The 16,779-nt window shown below is 39.5% G+C and overlaps 1 protein-coding gene across 10 annotated transcripts in view; it reads right to left on the bottom strand.

Moving 5' to 3' along the window:
- The window catches only part of Marchf1 (membrane associated ring-CH-type finger 1), an 814,098-nt gene that overhangs the window by 79,900 nt on the left and 717,419 nt on the right, over positions 1–16,779 (bottom strand). For 9 of the 10 annotated variants that reach the window (XM_075986882.1, XM_075986884.1, XM_075986889.1 and 6 more), the window contains one exon: positions 2,914–2,993. In XM_075986882.1, the coding sequence (XP_075842997.1) occupies positions 2,914–2,993 (80 nt within the window). Of the gene's footprint in view, positions 1–1,876; positions 2,636–2,913; positions 2,994–16,779 lie in introns of all 10 variants that reach the window. The other variant, XM_075986891.1, reaches the window with a different exon arrangement.

Raw genomic sequence — 16,779 nt, 5'->3', positions numbered from 1 at the left:
AAAACATAATTATTGCATTTGCTGATTTATGTATTTATTTATTTGTGCATGCACATGTGTGTGTGTGTGTGTATAGGCACATGCTTTCTATTGTGCATATATGTGGGAATCAGAAGACAACATAGGAGAGTTGGTTCTGTCCTTCCATAATGTGGGTCCTGGTGACTGAACTCAGGTCTTTAGATTTGGTGGTAAGTACTCTTCCACAATGAGCCATCCTGCTGGCCCTTCCCCCTGTATTTTGAGACAGAATCTCTAAGTATTAGCAGGAGCTTACTGACTTGGCTAGCATATCTAACCAGGAAGCTTTAAGAATTCTCCTGCCTCTGCCTTCCCAACGTTGAGATTTTAGGTACAAGCTGCTGCAGCAGATGTTTTGAAAACGTGTGCTCTGGATCTGAATTCAGAGCTTCATGCATTTACCATGGGAACCCTGACCACAGAACCACTTCCCTCCTCTTTCTCACTTCACTTCTAAACCTCTACAGTTCCCTAGAATGCTTTAAGGCCTTGGAAATTCTGGCCTATTCCGCTTCTTCATCTGAATCTCTACCACCCGCTCCTGGCACTCACCACATCCTGGCCACTGCAGCAGGCTCTTGGTCTGGACTGCCACACTCCTGCCAAGTCCCTCACTCCTCTTGGCTTCCTGTGGACAACATCCTCTGCAGGATGGGCTTCATGCTTCTTTCATCAGTTCCCTTCTTCCTTTGAATTGCCCTCTGATTTCTAGAGAAACTTGAGCTCCTCTATTATATATTTCTAAATCCTCTATTGTGTGCAAATATGCACAACTTTGGAATAATTTTTGTGCTTATGGTCTTCACCCAACTATAAGTGCCACCATATCAGAATCTATGCAAATACCATGCACTTATAAACATTCAATGCTCAGAATAAAGCCAGTGCATAATACACTTAAACAATGGAACAAATGAAAGTTTCATGAATAATTGTCTGATACAACTTTCAGATTCCAAGTTGTCCTGTTATTCTCAACCAGACCTTAATGCTTCTTGTTTTGGCCTGAATGGATATGGACTACATTAGCTAGTTTGTGTTTCTGATGCATGCACACAGTAGGTTTTATAAAAACAGTGACAGCATTTATAAAAAACAAGACCAAATAAACAATATTCAATGGAAATCTTTACTTGGTCTCAGAATTCAGTGTAATGCAAAAAATTAGTTTGTCTTATGCCGCCAATAAAAGAAATCTCATTAATTCTTTTCAACACAATATATACGCTTTGAGGTAAAAACCAAAACCAAACAAACAAACAAACAAAAAAACAGAACGAAATGGTCTTATTGATGTGAAACATCCCCAGGGTTCAGAATCATCAGTGCATGATTGTCAGTGAATGAGGCTCCTTTTCCCTAGAGACTCTGGCACCCAGACAAAAGCCCAAGACCTATGTCCCTGTCCTTTCGCTCCTGAGTTACCCTGCTGAGTCAGACAACCTAAAAACAAACTACAGCTAACAGCAGAGAAGATCTTTCTGATGTAAAAACCTGACCTTTAAAAACCTCTGGCTTGAATATCTTTCTGTCAGGCTGCAGAAAATTGACCATATTTGAACTGAACATTTGCACATAATCTCTCTCCTATAGCTTCCATCACCATGGTTTGAGGCAGAATACAAAACTCAGTTGCTTTTTCCATCTCTAGTTCAGAATAAGTCATTAACTAAAAGGTAGAGAATAAATCTTATGCTTTTGTGCCTAGGTTCATAGCCTTCTGCTTTCCATTTTATAGCCACTTCATAACGGTACAAGTGAATGTCATGCTTTGAGGGATGTTCAAACACACACACCAAGCTCCCAGGCAGAACTGTATTTGGGTGCTATCAAGTCTTTCCTTTTAGCTACTGACCTGCACACTGCGAACTTATCAGACCCATCTTCACAGACATCAGTAGGCTTCTGAGCGGAGCTACTCACTCGGAGCCCCGAGTCTGCCACATGCTCGCCCCCTTCTGTAGCTGCCAGCATTTCAGAATCAGAATCAGTTTCTGCAAATCTTTTTGTAATTGTTTCTTTTTTCCTAAGTGTATGCAAGAGCTGAGATTCTCTGGGGCAGTGTCTGTCTTTACTCCCTGAAGGGTTCCCTGGGGGTCTCTTCTCCACGGACCCCCTTGGCAGGGGAGAGATGCATCCTTGGTACTTTGTGACTTTTCCTCTACAGATGTTTAAAGAATGACTCTTACATTCCATCAGCTCTTGGTGCTGTTCACCTTTGGATCCCAGCTCAACAAGTTCGATTCTGCCAGGCGTAGAGGACCCAGCCAAGCTTCCACATGGCTTATTGTTACTTCTCCTTCTTCGAGACAGTCTGAATTTAACCTGAGCTCGTCTTTTTGCCTGAACCCAGTGACTCTCATCTGTGGAGGATGAATCTGAAGTGTCCGTATTAAGTTCTCTCCACCTGGAACTTGAGATCTGGAGGTGAAAGTCCTTTCTTCTCCCCTTTGCTTGCTCTTCTGAGTGCTCATATCTCTGAGAGACCCTCCTCCTCCTCCTAGGCTTCTGTTTTACTGGTTTCTGACCAGACTCCTTTCTAGCCTGGCTCAGCACCATGACAGGGCTGCCGTGCTCAAATGCATCTTCTGACATGTCATGCAAGATGGAAGATCTAGACAAGGAAGACACCAGGCAAAGGGTGGGAAATGGGAATGGAAAGGAAAGTCATGGGAAGACAAAGGGAGAGAGAGAAAGAATGATGAAAAATGACAGCATGGCCAGAAGTTGTTAAATAAAGATAGACTGAAGAAAAACTAAGTGGGCGATGGGGCATGAAATCCACGGACAACACAAAGTAGAAGCAAGAGCCACTGATTCACAGCTCACGAAACAAAACTACTACACACTGGTCTAAGAAATATTAAATAGGGTCATTTACCCGGGACTTACCTGCAGATGTCCTGAGTAGACGGGCAGACAGATAACCTTGACTGGCTCCTGGGAGCTGACCCTGTGGTTGGGCTGCTTGCCTGGAGAAACAAGTTAGATAATTTGGCATCTTGATTAAGATAATACATGGTTGATATTTTGCTTTTTTTCCACATATTGAAAAAATTGCAACAAATGTGGCTGCTGGTCATGGTGCTCATAATGCAGCTCAACAAATGTGGGAAGTCGGAGGGCTTGTTTTGCAAAAATAAAACTCATTTGAGGAACTTGAAACAGCTGATGTGCTGTACTGCTCTGCTGTTGCTTCATTTGTGAGAGAGGAAGATGATTCCACAAGTTTCTATTCTTTTTACTATAAGCACTGGAGTGGAATAGCTCAATTTGCCTGGGAAACAAATGAGTATTTAAAGGTCCCAATGAAGTCAAGGGGGCTACAATGTCAAGATGTAAGAAGGGGCATGATAAGCTGGTAAGAGCGAATAATCAAATTGTCACCAGGTGTTAGATATTATATTGAGTTAGCAAGATGGCCCCATGAGATCATATATTTGAAAACACCTTGTAATATTTAAAAGCCTGCAGCTACTATTGTTGTGAATTCATTATTGGAGTAAATGAACCCATCTTTCAAAACATTGTTAACCTTTCTTACATTTTTGTTTTTCCCTTCAAACACTAAGTTGGAAGCTAAGAGCCTGAAATAATTGAGATGGGTAACACACAGTTAAGTACATGTCACCAAATTCTTTCTTTTGAAATCCAACAGTTCTTGACTCCACTTGACTTCTTCACACTTTTATGTGTACTGCAGAAAATGCTGATGAAGTAGAAGCATGGATGTACTGGTGATTCACTATTGGACTTACACTGTGGCTTTATCTAATCTTTATGATAATTTCACACGTGGGAAATAATTGGCAGATTTGAGTTATTTAAAACCACTTCTGCATATTCAATTAGCACAATAAGTGTTTGTAGTAAACACTATAATTATTTCTAAGTACAGTTGAGGAAGCTGAAAAATTGAAGTAGCTCTTCATTAAGACATAGGAGAATGAATATTTAGATGAAAAAACCTGACTTTGTTCTTCTATATTCTAATCACCAGAGATGCAGCCTCTCCCAAGAGAAACAAAGCCAATGACAGGTCCACATTCTGGTGTGACTGACTCTGTCAGTAAAACACATGATTTCATCACTAAGAAAATAACACCGAAGAGTAATATAATTGCAAATTTCAAAGTAATTTGCAAAACTCTTGTGTTAGAAATATGGAAATTGTCTCACACTAGTGATTGTGTGATTCAGAATATTCTAAGCCAAGAGGCAGACAAAAATTGTGCAGCTCTTCATTCTTAGCTGAAAACTGGCAGTCTAAGAAAGTCTACAATCTGATTTCTCAATATTTTCTCTTTCTCTCTCTCTCTTTAATAGGGACTCATGTGGTCTACACTAACCTTGAATTTTCTGTATAGCTGAGAATTACCTTTAATTTATGTTCTCCCTGTCTCCATCCTTCAAGTTCTTGGAGTATGTCACTACATTGAACTTCTAATCTCTGGATATTGTGTACATGTTTCCTTCCATGATAAAGAGTCTTTATGTACATGATTAAGTTAGGAGTTTTGACAAAGAGAGATTTTGCTGAAAATTTCCAGCAGGTTTAATGTAATCCTAGAACCCTATTAGAGGAAAGCAGTGGGGTTAAGGCAGAAAAAATGAAGGATGGAGATGTCAGAGGATCCCTGCGTTTGGGAAGGTAAAGCTGCCAAGATGGCTCAGTTGATAAAGGTGCTTGCTGTTAAGCCTGAGGACCTGAAGTTAATCCTCTGGAACCATTTGGTAGACAGAGTACTAGGTCCTATAAACTGTCTTCTCACTCCCTCACATGCTCTCTGGTGTAGACATTCCAGAAAAAGATAAATAAGAAAAGAAAGAAAGGCAATAAATAATTTAAATCCACAAAATAACATCTCTGTATTCTTTTAACAGGCACACAGTCAACATTTATAAACTGTATTTCTGTTCATTAAATAACAAGTTTCCTTACATTTCCATCTTATAATTCTCATATATCCATGGAGATTAGTAGGGAGCTCTGAAAAGACTAGGCATGAGTGAAGATCATTTTTGAAGATTAATGCTTACTCACATTAACAAAGTGAATGAGGCCCCAAGTGTGCTCAAATTGCTGTTGATATATTATGGATATGAGCGGCAATAGGTTGAGTACATGTGACTCTGAAGCTGTGCATAGATATTGAAAGAGGTGTAACGATAACAAACTCATTTTGTAACCTCATGTGTCTCCACAAATACACGTTGTATTACAGGAAACATTTATCAGTGAATAAATACACAAAACAGGAAAAACACATAGCTGTTGTAAGAAGGCCGCTAGTTAGTTCCCAACTGCTCAGTCCCAAAATAATCACACAGAAACTATGTTATACAGTATAACAAAATTGATCTTAAATTTGTATCAATGTAAAGAAATATTTATAAATGTATTTTACATTTATAAATGTAAAAAATATTATAAAAATATTTGGGAATTTGGGCATGGTTCTCTAGACTACTTTCTGCTGTTTGGGGGTGCTGTTAATCAGGTCTTTTATGGTGTATCCTGTGTACTAGGTTCCTCTCAGTCAGCAGTCAGGTGAAGTAATTTTTTGAGGGGTGTTCAAGGCAACCTTTCAGGGGGTCTTGGTTTATCAAACCATATTAGTCTGGAAGCAATCCAAATTTTCTCATCCTCTGTGGAAACGAAAGAAGAACCTCTTTTCTAAGAACATATCCTTAGACCCAAATTCTGAAGTCAAGATACCTTTATAAATACAAATGCTGGTTTAGCTTAGCAGCCTATACAAAAAAATGTCTCTCTGTACTTAGCTTCTTTATAGTCCAAAAAATTCAAAGACAGCACAATAATATCTATAGTCCAGACTCTCTTTGTATATTTCATATTTACATGGCTTGTTTTTTATTATATTACTTTTTAATATTTGTTTTATTATCTTTACTTCTTTAATCTATGATTGTCTATACTCTGTCTCTTTAAAGACTTTATTTTTTAATAATTTATTTATTTTTTATAACTGTCTATACTCTTTTTCTTCTCTCTCACTCCACTGCCTTCCTCCCAGCATTCAGTTTAGTTTTCCCACATTACGTAGCTTCCTTTTGTAGTTTGGGTCCACAGTGACATTGAATCAAGTAGTTTTTGTATCTGTAGCTCTTTACTATTTTGTTACTAAAAAATAGTCAATTTTTTATAAAGTACATTCAAATAGTTGAAACCAATGATTAGCCATGATCAGTTGGTTATCTTACTTAACAGAAGATAACACCTTTGCTCTTGAGCATCCCCTGAGCTCACCTACATGGTGACTACTTCCCACCCCATGATCTGTTCTTGTTTCCTTATCTGCTCTTGGTCTTCTCTGGTTCACTTCTTTCTTGATAGAAACCCAAAAATAAATGATAAGTTAATATTCCAATGAGTAACTCTTAAGTGAGAGCCAATGGATGAAAGTGTCTCCACTCTGCAGAAGGCTCAGTTCTAGGTCTTATCTTTTACATGTCTTGTTACTGTTGTCTTTTGATTGTTTGGTTTAGTTTATAAAAAGCTGCCTAGAGCCCACTAAGAACAATTAAGTGAGACTGTTTCTGCAGCCCACTAAGAGCATCTAGGTGAGACTGTGCCTACAGTCTGCAAAGAGCATCTAGGTGAGACTGTGCAGCCCATTAAGTATCTAGGTCAGACTGTACTACAACCCACTGAGCATCTAGGTGGGACAGACTGTGCCTCCAGCCCACTAAGACCATCTAGGTGAGACTGAGGTTATAAAGACCTGTTGACTCTTCTCACAGAAACTGAGACAAAATGACCTCTAGTTAATTTCAGTTTTGATTTATTTATTCAGGAAACACGAATTAATGGCCCATATAATACAACAGGAACTGCAATGCATTAGGAAACAGGATTTTTGGTTTCAGGGAGATGTATTTTATATGTGATTTATAGAGACTGCTGAGAGGCAGTCTGATGAAGGAGGATGGCTTCTGTAAAGTAGAGCAGGGGTTTTCAACTTCCTAATAGAGTCAATATTTAACCTAGAAAGGAATAAGGAGAGTAAAATTGGAGGAGCTGTTCAGAGAAGGGTAAGAGTGTATAAGTGTGTAAAGTGCAGAAGTACGAATGGCCAAGAAAAACTAGAATATGAATGATGCATAGGAATACATATCTTGCTAGATTGGAACTAAGAATATATGTATTCATGTATATATGTATGAATGTATGCATGTATCTATCTATCTATCTATCTATCTATCTATCTATCTATCTATCTATTATCTATCTATCTATCTATCTATTATCTATCTATCTATCTATCTATCTATCTATCTATCTATCTATCTATCTATCATCTTCTATTATTTAACTATCATCTTTTATCTATTTATCTACCAATGAATTATTTGGTATTCATTTATATCTCTATCTGTTGTCTGAGTATCAAGTTGTATATCTCTTAGTTTGTACAAAGCCGCATTTTGAGTAAATTGGATTGGCAGGTTATTAAACAGTGCTGTTTGAACACGATAAGGCACTTGGAAACTGTAAACCGACTCTACCTTATAAATTGTACTAGCTTAGGTGGATTAAAGATTTAAATATAAAAAACTACAAACATATGGGAATGAAACATAGTTATGTATATTTTTAATATTGTGGAATAAGTTACAGGAATATGAAAGGAGAAATGGGAAAACATATAAACGTGAGAATTAAAAAACAAAAGTTTCTAATTCACAACAAAGAAACATACAGTCAAATAGCAATATGGCCATAGGTGAAGCTCACAGGGGATTTGTCACATTTTATAACACATGTGTAGCCAGACGGCTAATTTGTCTAAGTCAGAGATCCCTCACAAATCATGATATTAATTTTCATTGAGAACAATGAATAAGACACACAGACAGGTAGTTCACACAAAAACAATTACAGATCGTAACATGGGATGTACTCACTCATATTTGGTTACTAACCATAAATAAAGGACATTAAGCCTATAATTCGTGATCCTAGAGAAGCTAAATAAAAAGGTGAACCCAAAGAAAAACATATAGGCAGCCTCCTGAATATTAACCTTCACCAGGCAGTGAAAGGAGACAGAGACAGAGACCCACACTGGAGCACTGGACTGAAATCTCAAGGTCCAATTCAGGAGCAGATGGAGAGAGAGCACGAGCAAGGAACTCAGGACCATGAGGGGTGCACCCACACACTGAGACAATGGGGATGTTCTATCGGGAACTCACCAAGACCAGCTGGCCCGGGTCTGAAAAATCATGGGATAAAACCGGACTCACTGAACATAGCGGACAATGAGGACTACTGAGAACTCAAGAGCAATGGCAATGGGTTTTTGATCCTACTGCATGCACTGGTTTTGTGGGAGCCTAGGCAGTTTGGATGCTCACCTTACTATACCTGGATGGAGGTGGGTGGTCCTTGGACTTCCCACAGGGCAGAGAACCCTGATTGCTCTTTGGGCTGAGGAGGGAGGGGGGACTTGACTGGGGGAGTGGGAGGGAAATGGGAGGCGGTGGCGGGGAGGAGGCAGAAATCTTTAATAAATAAATAAAAAGAAAAGAAGAGAAAAAACTTAAAAAAATAAAATGATACACTAACTAAAAATTTCAATTTCTACAGACAAACCAGCGCAAAGGGAGTTAACAGTGGTCTGTCCTGTCACTGATCATCAGTATATTCAAGAAGACTGATCATCTCTACCTGGTGCAGGTAAGATATGGAAAATCAGCCAGGTGTCGTGATGCATGCCTTTAATCCCAGCACTTGGGAAGTAGAGGCAGGTAGATCTCAGGGAGTTTGAGGCCAGCCTGGTCTACAGTGTGAGTTCCAGGAGAACCAGAGTTGCCACACAGAGAAACCCAGTCTTGAAAGATCTAACACTGCCATAGACCTTTGTAGTAATCTGGCATTTTAAAAGATTTCATTTTTATTTGTGTGTGTAGGTGCTGCTGGAGACTAGAGGAAAGCATCATGCCCACTAAATCTGGAGTTAGAGGTGGTTGTGCGTTCCCTGATGTGGGTGATGGGAATCTAACTCAGGTTCCCTGAAAGAGCAACAAGCACTGTTAATTGCTAACCTATTTCTCCATTCCAACCCCATATTTTGACAACTTATTTACAGGGCAATTGTTAAACCTTATTGAAATAGGAAATATCTTTATAATATAGAATAAGAATTCTATTCATAAAAACTAAAACACTCATCAAATTTTCAAAGACAAATTTCTATAAGGGTGTTCACTTTAACTATTTATAAAAGTAAGAAATTAGAAGTAACTCAGATGTTTAATTATTGACTATGAATTATACAAGCTACTAAACAAAATCAGGTATGACATTCATATGTACACATACTCTTATGCCAAATTTACATACTAATCTTAATTTGTTTTTACTTTAGGCTTTTCTTTTTGATATTCATTGTATAAAGCACTGTGTTATATAAGGATGTTTAATTCAATTACATGGTATCCATTGAGCATGTTCTAGCCCATATCACCCAACTATATACACATACTTTTGAATCTATTTTCAAGAGGAAGATTGCATCTCAAAATTGTGTACAGTGCAATCTTGCTTGAGCTAACTGTGTTTTGTTGGTGTCTATTTGTATACTCTCATGGAAAGTCTGGAGGTCGAGAACTGGCCATTGGGAGTGCTCATCTCTGGGGTGGAATGTTATGGAAGTCTTATTTTTTAATTGTATGTTTCTATAATTTAAAATGCCACTTTTAATAACAATAATTTTATACCATATTGACAATTATTTATGAATTTCTCTCTCTTTTAATATTAAAGTGATTATTATTATTTACTCAACACTTTGGTTAATCACCCAGCTCTTCACTTAAATATAGTCACGACTCCAAGTAGCAGTAGAGCTGACATGATGACGTGAATTCTTTGATCTTAGAGCTGTTTTGTAGAGATCCTGGAGCTGTAATGAGATGCTAAGATATCAGGACTTTTTATATTTATTTTCAGGAAATCATGCTTGTCTTGATTAACAGAATCTGTCCTGTTTCCTTGAAGAAGGTATGCAGCAGCCACAGGCCTACAGGTCTCAACCCCGGCTAAATTTGGAATTCTGGGGCAAGTCTGAATATAATCTTAAGTCTCCGAGGAATGAGATCCCAGCACAGGTGCAGCGATCAGTATTCTAAGGGCTCCAGAGCAGCTCTGAAGCCCTTCTGGAGAGTGGAAAGCAGGTGTGTGACTGGGGCGGTGCCTATGCAAGACTCCCCAGAGTGTATCAGGAAGGTACCAGGACCTGATCCTGAAGTCTGACCCTCCTTTCCAGGTTCCTGTCAGTTCAGCATTTCAAACAGCACAGGCGGTGGCACATATAAGCAACTGGAACACATGGATCTAGCTTTGTGTTCTCCTAGGCCAACAGGAGCAAAGAAATCTACTTAGCCCGTGCTTCGGCGAGAATGCTCACCTACATAAATAAGCAGGGATCACCGTAGCTAAAGTAGTATAATTTTATTACAGGACTATGGGAAAGGTTATCTAACGAAGAGACCTGGCATTGCTGGTGAAAGGCAAAATCAGAAATAGGTTGGAAATTGAACCTGGCTTAACTGTAATTGGAAAACTGGCCACCAGCTCTCCAGCCAAGAACACTTAAGTGTCCAGTCTGTTAAAAATCTAGAGGACAAAACTCTATCCAGAGGTTCCCACAAGATATTAAGGTTGAAAAGAAGAAATCTTGAGGGATTGTTCATGACTAAGTTGTGAGCTAGCAGGGACTGAAGTGTTTTTTTTTTTTTTTTTTTTTTTTTTACTTTTTAAAATCAAGCATTTTCCACATCAGCAGCATTGGGAGCTCAGAGCTAAAAATGAAGACTAAGATCATGTTTAGAAGTTCACATTTTCCTACCCAATTACAGAAAAATTACCTCGTGACTTCCTGAAGGTTTTGTGTGATTCCTAAGAACCACTACGTAGCACTCAACTGTGTGATTTTTTGTTTGTTTTTTGCTTTTTGTATTTTGTGTGTTTCTTTTTTTTTTTTTTTTCGAGACAGGGTTTCTCTGTAGTTTTGGAGCTTGTCCTGGAACTAGCTCTTGTAGATCAGGCTGGCCTTGAACTCACAGAGATCCGCCTGCCTCTGCCTCAGGAGTGTTATGTGCGCCACCACCTTTTAAAGTTGCTTTTTTTTTTAAAATGAGACAGAGTTTCTCTGTAGCTTTGGAGACTGTCCTGGAACTTGCTCCTGTAGCCCAGCCTGGCCTCGAACTCACAGAGATCCACCTGCCTCTGTCTCCTGAGTGCTGGGATTAAAGGCATGCACCACCACTGTCCGGCCAAAGTTGCTTTTTAAAATTATTTGTTTTTTGGCAGCAGGAGACAGAATGTCTCAAGGTCTGGGAACAACTTGAGGGAGTCAGGTTCCTTGCATCACGTGGGTCTCGGGATCACACTCAGGTTAGTAGGCTTATCTGCAGTGGTCTTTACCCGCTGAGTCGTCTTATACCACCTTTTCCGAGATTGGTTCTCACTGCGTAGCTCTGGCTGCCCTGTAACTCACTATGTATACCCGGTTTGTGTTAAACTCACAGAGATCTGTCTTTCTGCTTCTGCCTCTTGAATAGTATAACTCCACACTTGACTTGAAGTTTTTATTATTATTAAATTTTATTTTATTTTTTATCCTATGGAGCATTAATGAAATGTAAAGGGAGAAAATTGTGGAGCATGAGGAGTAGGAATATCACAGGTCAGGTGATATTAATAAACCTTTGGTACATGTTATTTGCAAGGAATGGAGAATCTTTTAAGGGAAAACCAGATTTGCCTTGACAAGTGGCATCACCAGGAGAGGGCCTCTTAGAACAAGACTGAACTCTTCTAGTAGATCATAAATAGAATACACAGCAAGCAATAAGGAATCCTAGCACACATTTCCTATTGAAACATAGAGTCAAATAACCAAAGAAATCAACTCTCGCTGTTTTGCTAAATGGCGAGCTGGTCATGAAATGGTCAAGCATGTCAAGCCTCCTTCTAAATAATAGCATACTACAGATATGTGCTAGCTAAACCTGTGATTGTCACTCCTGCACATCAAGTGGATGTCAGCTATTTATCTTCTGCTTCCATTTTCACACACCTGTCCTTTCATAAGCCGGAGCAGGAGGGAGTTAATCCCAGCAGGGACAATGCTTAACAAAAGTGGACAGTGGGAGGCTGTGCATTAGTGACTGAGCTCAGTCCAGGGGAAAACCTGAGAGACAATAGCTATTTCTTAGGAGAATCATTTGAATCATCAGAACCAGGCCTCCCTGAATTAACTCAAAATGTCCCTTTAAATTGACCACCATGGAATTGTATCATAGCCTTTGTATTTCCTCACTTAGAGTTCCTGAGACATTTCTCAAATACTGGACCTGCAAACAAATTCTTGTCAAGTATATTCTTGCAAGTGAACCTTAAAATGAGAGACAATCTATGGGAATAATGATGTAAATGATAGACTCTTGGGGACAGGCCACCTATAGTTAGACTTACAAGGGATCTTTGCTGAGTGCTGATGGCACTTAGAGAGCTGTCACTCAACAGGTCCCAGGGTGGGTGAGATTTGGGTGGAAAGGGAAGCACAGAGTGGTTCTGTGTTTGCAGAGGAAAGGTCAATGAGAATTAGCTGTTCCCAGGCTTTGTTAACTGCCCCGGAAATGTCTCTTAAAGAGAAGGGCAAATTCAGCTAAGCCAGCTATCAAAACTGCCAAAGCCTGCATACAATCATGCCTCTAAGTGTCTATATGTAGTTGCTAGGTGACCTTAATAGACAGAAGCTAAGATGGAGGATAAATATATCGGCTGTGGTCTTTCAATCTTGAAACCATCTTTAGGTGGTTTTTCTGAACCAAACTCTGCTGCCACACATGTGTCTTAACACGAGGTATTCTCTTAATTTCTGCTGTTATTACTTCTCTTAAAGATATAGTCTCATAGCTCAGGCTTTCCTTACTTTGATAATATCTAGAATTCCAGACTCCATTGCTCTGAAGAGCTGGGGTTACAGTTGTGTGTCTGGTTTTATCCAGTGCAAAACTCTGAGCGCACGGCTTCATGTACGCTAGGCAAGCACTCTATCATTGAGCTATCTTCCCAGCCCATTTGCTAACGATCTGTTTCTGCCTATCCACCTTTTTCCTTTCTCTCATTCCTGTTGCCTACGACTATTTCCCAAACACATTACTTGCAAAGGCACTTGTATTAGACTCTGCTTTTGTAAGAACATAAACGCTATGTCAGTGGATAGGGCAGCTGTGTTGGCCGTCAGTGGGCTGATGGATCTCCAGGACAGTGCATGAGTTGCACAGTAGGAAAAGAAGTTGGCTGATGGCTGACATTTTCATGTTTCTTTTTATGAAACATTCTCATTCACCATGTGCCCAGGGTGTTTAGTCTGGTGTTCAATCTCTGTCCCACTGTACTGATATCAAGTCCTGCATCTGGACTTTCCTTAAACTTGTTATAATTAATTTCTAAGAAAAAATAGAGTTTTTACTGCCTTTGATTTTTAATTTTGTGCTCTGCATTCCAAAGATCTCTGAGATTTTCTTTTCCAAGTTCCCATCCTGACCAATATACCTTTCCTTCTCAGAAGGGTCTCAGTTACTCCTCATTACTTAGCAAATTCAGTACAATGACCAGTTTGGTATTTAGGGTCTTTATGTTCTGGGTCTATCTATTTTTCTGGTATCGATTCACCCATTTCTCTTAGTTCCTGTGTTGCAGCAAAAGCTAGCACATTTGCAGTTTCTAAACACGCCTGTACTTTTGTTTCCACGCCTTTATAGGGAGGAAACCACCAAAGCATGGGTGTGGAGTGTCTGTCAAGCCTGGGCAGTCTTCCACGGTTTGTCCACACGTGTCTCTGAACTTCAAGGACCTTCTTTTTTTTATTTATTTTTTTAAAATTTATTTATTTATTAAAGATTTCTGTCTCTTCCCCGACACCGCCTCCCATTTCCCTCCCTCTCCCCCAATCAAGTCCCCCTCCCTCCTCAGCCCAAAGAGCAATCAGGGTTCCCTGCCCTGTGGGAAGTCCAAGGAACCCCCACCTCCATCCAGGTCTAGTAAGGTGAGCATCCAAACTGCCTAGGCTCCTACAAAGCCAGTACGTGCAGTAGGATCAGAAACCCATTGCCATTGCTCTTGAGTTCTCAGTAGTCCTCATTGTCCGCTATGTTCAGTGAGTCCGGTTTTATCCCAGACTTTTTCAGACCCAGGCCAGCTGGCCTTGGTGAGTTCCCAATAGAACATCCCCATTGTCTCAATGTGTGAGTGCACCCCTTGTGGTCCTGAGTTCCTTGCTTGTGCTCTCTCTCCGTCTGCTCCTGATTTGGACCTTGAGATTTCTGTCCGGTGCTCCAATGTGGGTATCTGTCTCTGTCTCCTTTCACTGCCTGATGAAGGTTAATATTCAGGAGGATGCCTATATGCTATTCTTTGGGTTCTCCTTATTTAGCTTCTCTAGGGTCACTAATTATAGGCTCAATGACCTTTGTTTATGGCTATAAACCAAATATGAGTGAGTACATGCCATGTTCCTCTTTTTGGATCTGGCTTACCTCACTCAGGATAGTGTTTTCTATTTCCATCCATTTGCATGCAAAATTCAAGAAGCCCTTGTTTTTTACTGCTGAGTAGTACTCTAATATGTATATATTCCATACTTTCTTCATCTATTCTTCCACTGAAGGGCATCTAGGTTGTTTCCAGGTTCTGGCTATTACAAACAATGCTGCTATGAATATAGTAGAGCATATACTTTTGTTGTATGATAAGGGCTGTCTTGGGTATATTCCCAAGAGTCGTATTGCTGGGTCCAGGGGTAAGTTGATCCCGAATTTCCTGAGAAACCGCCACACTGCTTTCCAAAGTGGTTGCACAAGTTTGCATTCCCACCAGCAATGGATGAGTGTACCCCTTTCTCCACGACCTCTCCAGCAAAGGCTATCATTGGTGTTTTTTATTTTAGCCATTCTGACAGGTGTAAGATGGTATCTTAAAGTTGTCTTGATTTGCACTTCCCTGATCGCTAAGGAAGTTGAGCATGACCTTAAATGTCTTTAACCTCTCATAGACTATCCATCTTGCTTCTTCCAGAATTTATTTTCTTCAGCCATACCCTCGTCTAGTCACTGGAAAGTCACCTCAGGCTTCTCCAGCTAATCTTTCCCCTCATTTCATTGCAAACAAAACTGAAGAGGCCAAGCCTACTAATCGCCGAAATGGTGTCTTCATGGCTGAGCAGGCAGCCGATAGAGAGTCCTGGAGTAGATTTGATCTTGGTAATTATTGAATTCTGTTGGACTGAGCTTGGTGATAGTTGAACTGAGTTGAAATGTTCTTAGTAAATCCTATTCTGATTGCAGGAGAGATCAAAATGACAATCATTTCACAATGAACAATGAAGAAATTCGACCCTGCCTTGCAGAGAGAGAAATCCCATCACTTAACAGAGTAAATGAGCTGGGCTGAAAACGTTATTTAGATCCTGAGACCCTATCCTTAGGAACTGGAATCAAGAAGCGTTATGAAATGAATGTCCATCATCTGTTTTCTTTTCACACACACATATTCCGATTTAGAAAATGACATAATTATAGCGTGCCGATAAGAGCATGTGTTTTAGCGATTTTGAAACTGGCAGAGTCTGTTTAAAAGGAAAATGCAGTAATTGAGGGTAAAAATGAATCAAAATATTTTAAATGCATGGTCTCATTCAGCAGCAATGTATTGTTTTAATTTGCTAGTTGGTACATTACAAGAGCTCAGGTAATTTGTGCTTCCCTTTAATAGGTGCAAGATTGAAATGGAGATAGGGAGGGGGAGAAACAACAATTGGCTGGATGAGCAGAATAATATGTTCTTTGAAATGAAGCATTCTTTCTAATGGATGTTTACTCCAGAAGATTACACTGTACAGTGCATTGAAATGGGAAAAACAAACAGGAAGCCAGCTGCATTAATTTTATCAAAGTTATTTATATCATCAGTATAATTAAAGTCAGTAATTTCAAATTAGGTTTTCGGAGAATTCATTTATAGGCAACACAAGGCAACTTGTCTCCATGGCATCTCAGCCATGATTGTGTTGGGGGGAGCATTGTTAACTACTACTACCAATTGGCCTCAGCATTCTGAAAATTAATTATTGCTTCAAAAGATGCTGAAGTTGTTGCCTTCTGCTGCCCTGACCAGTCTAGATCCACTGCACAAGGAGAGCCCAATAAATAATTTAGGAAAATGACAAAGAATAATCATGCATAATCATTTACAAATGGCTTCTATTATTTAGAGATACATTAATAATATACAAGAAGCAGCATTCCATAACTACAGCTGGGAAAACGTCTTTTTTAAATATAAAAAAAAGCCCTCTTCAATTTCAGAAGGAGTTCCTGAGCAGCATACTGAAGATTTAAATGTGAATTGAAATATTATACTAGGTCTTGAGAATAGAAATTTACCCTAAAATTACCCAGAAAACTCTTCTGGTGATGAAAAAGATACTCCAATCACGTTAAAAATGCATGAATTTTGAGAGTGTCCTTACACAATCTCAGGGATTGAGGGAATGAGGCCTAATTCCTGTCTAACACATGACAGCATTTGCAACAAGTGGTCATCTGGCTCTTGCCTATCCAGCAAAGGGAGTTCATTTATTAGAATGTCCTCTGCAGCTCTGGGGTTGTGTAATTGTTTGGATCTAGTATTATATTGGAAAGCCCTCTGGTTGGCTGCAT

Source organism: Microtus pennsylvanicus, chromosome 9, assembly GCF_037038515.1.
Source record: "Microtus pennsylvanicus isolate mMicPen1 chromosome 9, mMicPen1.hap1, whole genome shotgun sequence".
In the NCBI taxonomy this organism is placed as follows: Eukaryota; Metazoa; Chordata; class Mammalia; order Rodentia; family Cricetidae; genus Microtus; species Microtus pennsylvanicus.
This window is presented reverse-complemented; position numbering and strand designations above follow the sequence as displayed.